This window comes from Myxine glutinosa, chromosome 5 (genome assembly GCF_964187855.1).
Source record: "Myxine glutinosa chromosome 5, kmMyxGlut1.1, whole genome shotgun sequence".
In the NCBI taxonomy this organism is placed as follows: Eukaryota; Metazoa; Chordata; class Myxini; order Myxiniformes; family Myxinidae; genus Myxine; species Myxine glutinosa.
The window spans coordinates 209,766,910-209,773,224 of NC_136265.1; the positions used below are offsets into that span (position 1 = coordinate 209,766,910).

A 6,315-nucleotide genomic window follows, 5' to 3' on the forward strand; every position below is an offset into this window, starting at 1 on the left:
ATTCTGACTCTTCGTTGCACCAGAATGTGATTGTATGGCACCGTTAGGAAGTTTAGGACCTCCCAATACCTCCCCGCAGCTCTTCCTCACGGTACAACAACAACAACAACAACAGCGGCGGCGGCGCGGGGAGTGTGCATCCTCACTCCGGCTTGGTTGGTAGGGGGTGTTGGGAGGGCACCATGCCTTTCCAACGAGCCGCCATCGAGCATGTGCTCGACGGGGTTACCAAGTAGGGGCTCGCTGTCAGCTCCTCGTCAAGGGCGGAGCCCGGTAACCCCCGCACCCAATAGAAGCGGCGGACCGATCCCATCTGGGGCGGAGCCAACGAGCCGAGGGCGTGTCACTCCCCGCTGAGCATGCGCAGGAAGAGGGAGGTGACGTCAGATGCGCGCTGAGCTTGGAGAGAGAAGGACGCCACCAACCGAGCGCTGTGACACCTCCCTGCATCTTTTGGACCGTGCTTTATCCTGTCCCTGAGCCAAGGTGCACCTTGTGCTATCAACCGACCTGTCCTTCCCTGCCATCAATCCCTGTGTAAGTCAGTCTTGTTCCGTTTGTCTGTGGTCTGTCGGGGATAAGATAAGACTGTAACTAAGTGCCCATCTCTTCTGTGTCTTTACCTCATTGCCTTGTAATCTACCCCTTTTCTCCCCCACTAATTATATCCTCCTCCGGAGGTCTTGAGAACTGTACCCCCTTGCGTCGTTTCATTTATCCCAGTCGTTGTGTCCTTTCCTTCATTGATTTAGCGTAGCGCGATTTGGCCAACGTTCGAGTGGAATCAGGTGAGTTGGGGGTAATCGGGTAAACTGTGCGAACACGGCGGCCATTCCGCTCGGCCCATCATAACATCTTAAGCCATCTTACCGAACCATCTGCATCAGCTGAACCTTCCCATTCCTCCTTCCAGCATTCATTCCTGCCATTCCATCCTTCTTGTGTACGTGAGTTTGTTTTGTTTGTCTTGTCCCAGGGAATAAGTTAAGCTTGTATAGTTAAGCTCGTATTTTCACTGTGTCACCTGCTTTTTCCATTTTACCTGTATATAACCTTGACTGCTCCTTTTGCTTTAGTGTGTGTAAATAATAAATCCTGTTATTCTTCTGTACGTCTTCTTCTTCCTCTTTACATTCGGTCGCTTTAGAGGTTTCCATATTGAATATCTGTGGCACGATTTTGGCCAACGTTCAGGAATTGGGTTAGTCGGGGTAACTGTTAGGGCCGCGCCGCCATCCGCTCGGCAAAACAACATCCTATCCGCGGTCCGTAACAATATATATATATATATATATATATATATATATATATATATATATACACCGACTTGGCATTTAATATGGCATTTTTTTTTTTTCTTGACTTGGGTTTACTTTCTTAACTCAGTATATCAATCTGGTGGGTTTCTTTTACACTTTGGTGATTTATTTGTTAAAAGAACCATGTCACTGATTGTCTGTCGCAGCAAGAAGTCAACAACAGGATTATATCACAGGTGGCGTGGCAAAATGTACAGACAGGTGCCAATACAAGGGTTGTTGCGTTCTGTATTAGTGGAAAACAACTGCTGCACGTCTCCAAAGGTTATTGCCGCTTCCTCTGGAGATGGTCCGTCAACTCGACAATGCTGTTTGTCATGGAGTGGTGGCTTTACGAAATTACGGCATGAAACAGCATGCTATTGCTCGGCAGTATGGCATCACTCAAGGTCAGGTGTCAAGGATCCTGAAACGAAATGCTCAGAGGGGTGTCCCTACTCCAATACCGAGGCCAGGACGTCCCCGCAGAACCACAAGGAGGGATGATCGCCAGCTGCACCGGTTAGTCCGCAATGGCCGTACCAAGTCAGCTAATCGGCTTGGGGCTGAGTGGCAGCAACTGGCAAATGTGCCTGTATCCAGAAGGCTATTCAACCAACGACTGGTTCAAGCAGGCTATCGTGCCAGGCGTCCCCTGAGAAAGCCACGCCTGACCAGACAACACCGCCAGCGCCGATTGCAGTGGGCTAGAGAGCACCGTCAATGGCAGCCAGGACACTGGAATCACGTGATCTTCAGTGACGAGTCTAGATTTCTGGTCTATCGTCAAGATGGCCACGTCCGAGTGCGCAGACAAGTGCATGAAGCCTACAACAAAGATTGTATAGTGCCAAGAGTCCAAGCTGGAGGTGGTGGGGTGACCGTTTGGGCTGCTTTTCATGCAGGGGGCAAAACTGACCTGGTTGTTCTGAATGAAAACCTGAACCAGTTGAAGTACAGGGCCATTCTGGAAGAAACATTGCTTCCATTTGTTCGTGCAGCCTTTCGAGGAAACTTTGTCTTCCAAGATGACAATGCATGGCCTCATCATGCTCGCATGATCCAACACTTTCTTGCTGACCGTGGTGTAGAGCATATGGAGTGGCCTGCCATGTCCCCGGATATGAATCCGATAGAGAACTTGTGGGCAGAATTAACGCGTCAAATCGACCACTTGGACCAGCAGCCGACCTCTGTGCGTGAATTGCAGCAGGCTATTGTCACTGCATGGCAAGCGATTCCTGTCCAAACCTTGGCAAAGCTCGTGAACAGCATGCCTCAACGTGTACGTGCTCTCCTGAATGCTCGTGGGGGTTACACGAAGTACTGAACTGTAATTTTACTGTCCGTAATCCCAGTCGTAATTTAACTTTTGTTTTTGTTAAAAAAAAATTTGCCTAATGTGCAAAATAAAGAGATACTTCTGGAAAACGTACAAAAGTTTAACACATTACTGTCCATGAATTGAGTTCGATATCAGTTTACATCACTTTCAAGGATCAATTTATTTGTTTCGAAATGTCAAATGTGGTTTTTGTTTCTTTTAAACGTCACATTAACAAAATCTAGAATAATTTCAACATAATTCCAATGAACTTTTGGTTCTAAGACATCTTGAAAAGTAAGTTCACCCCCACAAAAAAAATATTCCATATTAAATGCCAAGTCTGTATATATATATATATATATATATATATATATATATATATATATATATATATATATATATATATATATATATATATATATATCTATCTATCTATATATCTATATATATATATATATATATATATATATATATATATATATATATATATATATATATATATATATATATAATATAATATAATATATGTACATCTTATAATAGAGCAAACGTACATGGTTATGTTTATATGGATCCAAACGTCTTATTCTTCTTCTCAAAATAAAATTAACACACAAAACACAGTCCGTGAACTCTTAATTACGTTTAGACTGCTGAGACCCCTCAGACCTTTGACGACCCTTTAAGTCCCCCAAGACCCTTAAAACCACCAAGGTTCCTGAAGACCCAAAAGACCTTGAAGACCCAAAATACCCCGAAGAACCAAAACACACAAAAGCCCCTGAATACCCCAAAGACCCCGAAGACTGAAAACATCCCGAAGACCCAAAAACCAGGAAGACCCCAAAGACCCAAAACACTCAAAAATAGTTAGTGGTTGAATTCAGTTAGCCATTATGTAAATCCTATTCAAATTTCAAGTCAATCGGATGAAAATTGAGGATTTTAGAAATTAAAAAAAAAGTGGTTGACCTTTGCCCTGTGTTGACCTTTTGGCCTACACTGATCTCAAAAATAGTTTGTGGTTGAATTCAGTTAGCCGATATGTAAATCCTATTCAAATTTCAAGTCAATCGGATTAAAATTGAGGATTTTAGAAATTTGAAAAAAGTGGTTGACCTTTGGCCTATGTTGACGTTTTGACCTCAAAAATATATAGGATTTTGTCGGACCACGACCTCAGTGAAGTTTTGTGAAGATCGGTTTCAAATTGTGACCTGTAGGCAAGTATAAGTGAGTGGACAGACAAACACACACACACACAAACAAGCAAACACACATACACACACACACACAAACAAGCAAACACACACACAAACCGGAGTGATCAACATAGTTGGGGAAAAAAAAATTGCCAAGTAACAAACGCAACCGGCCAATATACTTGAAAAATCTTCGATTTTGCAAGTAATAAGTAACAGACGACACACCATTATGCACAGGGCCTTTGTGGCCACCACTGTATAAGGAAGTGTGCTCTGCACAAACGACATTGGTAAGATCAATTTTATTGAATGTAGGTTATAGTGAGTGTAGGTTATAGTTATCAGGAAAGATTATCATGATCATTGCACTCGCCGTGAATGAATGAAAATGAATGATCGTTTTAAGGCCATTTTCCCCGCTCGAGCAGGGGTTAGCCTTGCGGGCCCCTTGGCAATCATGGTTCCCTGTTTTGAGGCAATGTTTTTATGGCCGGATGCCCTTCCTGACGCCAACCCTTGGTCGCCTCTTACGATGCGCAGGGATACGGTGTACCTATTCTAAATCGGGGTACACACCATGATCATTCATCCCAGCAAGCTGGTACTCAATTTGCCGACCTCGGAAGGATGAGCAGGCTGAGTCAACCCCCCTGGCGTTAATTCAGCGATCGAACGGGATTCGAACCCAGGATCCTCGGATCCCAAGCCGGCACCCTAACCGCTAAGCCAACACCAGGCTAATGAAGAATAAAATGTCAAACATCCCTCAACAAGAACCCTGCGTAGAAAGAGACTGTACAAATCCACGAGGAAAAGAATAATTGTTAAATCAAAAGCTGTTAGCAAGCAGGAGGCAGGTTAAAGCGATGTTTCTTTACTCAGGTTTGCTTTACATTGCCGTGACCTAACCAGCTCAAAATAAGTCTTCAAATGCTTTCAATATCCTCAATAATGATGTAACTAAACTTGGCTGGAATATTTATTGGCCTTTCTGATCAAGACCGTCAATCTATTAATTTGGGAAATTAACCTTCCACGTCTCGTGAGAAGAGTGAATCAGTGACATGAAAATCAATTTCGTTTGTCTCTGCATTTGTGTTATTGATTTCCTTTTTTGGGTTGTTTTTCAACATTTCAGGCCAAGCACTTGAGTTGTGATCGCTGCAGGCTCTTCAGCTCCTTGCCACGGTGTTCGGCTGGTTCCCAGCAGCGGAGCACTGCACCAGGAAAGGCCTTGACCTGGCTGCTTGACAACCACTTCAGGAGAGATGTCACTTTGCAGTCACACACCAAGGGATTACCATGTAGGTAGGCCAATGAGAGTTCTGTACACATGGGATTGTACAAAATACAAATTTTTCAACTGCAAGTATCTCCAGATGATAAACTTTTGCATTATAAATGGCATTGACTGGACATAAACAAAATAATGACAACACAGTTAGACACCGCTCATACAAAGCTGGACATATTTTCCTCAAGTCCATCCAACACAGCACTATGTTTAGGGAGCAAGGCAGACATCCCAATCACCTTGTTTTACCTTTGAGCCTGGACAAAGCTTCTCCATCCATGGACTTGAGACGGTTGCTGTTCAGTGCCATCTTGGATAGACGTGGTACATGCTTGAAGGTATCGCGTGGAAGTCCCTCCAGCCGATTGTTGCTCACATACAGTTCACGAAGGTTCTTCAAACCCAGGAACATTCCAGTCGTCAGGCTCTCCAGCGCATTGTTATCCAAAACAAGCATTTCAAGCTTCGTTAGTGATGCAAAGGTGCTCTCCTGAATATCTGTCAGCTTGTTTCCAGCAAGGTTGAGAAAGTCCAACTCCTCAAGACCTGTGAAAGCTTCGGTCGAAATGCTGGAAATTTTGTTCATCGCTAAGTCGAGGATCTTCAGTTTGGGAAGATGCTGAAAGACATTTGAAGGAAGCTTACTTACGTTATTCATTGGCATGTCCAAGTCAGTGAGGCTCTCAAGACCTGTAAATGTGTAGGAGTTGATGTCAAGGATTTGGTTGAGGCCGAGAAGCAGGAACTGAAGACGAGGAATGTACTTAAAAACATTGTTCGGAAGATTATGGAGGTCGTTGCTGTAAAGGTTCAACAGCTTGATTTTCTTGGAAGCAGCAAATGCTTTCCCGTGTATCATTGAAATCTGGTTGTTCTCCAAGCCCACACTTTCAACTCGTGGATAATTCTTGAGTGCTTCGAAGGGCAGCTTCTTGAAGTTATTATTTCCTGAAATACAAACAGTCGAATAGTTACTGGTTCGATGTCTATATCGATCATCATCATATCCTGTTAAAGATACATGTGCAAGGAAACATGCAAATGCCTCCTAAACGAGGTTTGAAAAGCTATACCAAGACCAAACTAGCACGGCGCTCGGTGGAGCACATACCCCTGCGAGACTGACCATTTTTGTTTTCTTTCCCACTGATGGGCTTGATTTGCATCCGAACCTGAACCGAAATCGAATCG

At 43.8% G+C, this 6,315-nt stretch overlaps 1 protein-coding gene across 2 annotated transcripts; it reads right to left on the reverse strand.

Annotated features, from left to right (window-relative positions):
- Positions 1–4,116: 4,116 nt before the first annotated feature.
- On the reverse strand, positions 4,117–6,067 carry LOC144892461 (uncharacterized). 2 transcript variants are annotated; one of them, XM_078779427.1, is made up of 2 exons: positions 5,374–6,067; positions 4,117–5,155 (listed from the first exon to the last, which is right to left on the reverse strand). In XM_078779427.1, the coding sequence occupies exons 1-2, from the start codon at positions 5,981–5,983 to the stop codon at positions 4,965–4,967; spliced, it is 801 nt and encodes a 266-aa protein (XP_078635553.1). In that variant the 5' UTR covers positions 5,984–6,067; the 3' UTR covers positions 4,117–4,964. The 2 variants fall into 2 exon arrangements, with proteins under 2 accessions (XP_078635553.1, XP_078635554.1); XM_078779428.1 differs by having other exon boundaries at positions 4,983–5,155; positions 5,364–6,067.
- Positions 6,068–6,315: the final 248 nt, after the last annotated feature.

Coding starts and splice junctions, on each gene's coding strand:
- LOC144892461 (XM_078779427.1), bottom strand. CDS start 5,983: ATGATACACGGGAAAGCATTTGCTGCTTCCAAGAAAATCAAGCTGTTG. Junction 5,156..5,373: donor AGCTTTGTCCAGGCTCAAAG/GTAAAACAAGGT, acceptor CCATGTGTACAG/AACTCTCATTGGCCTACCTA.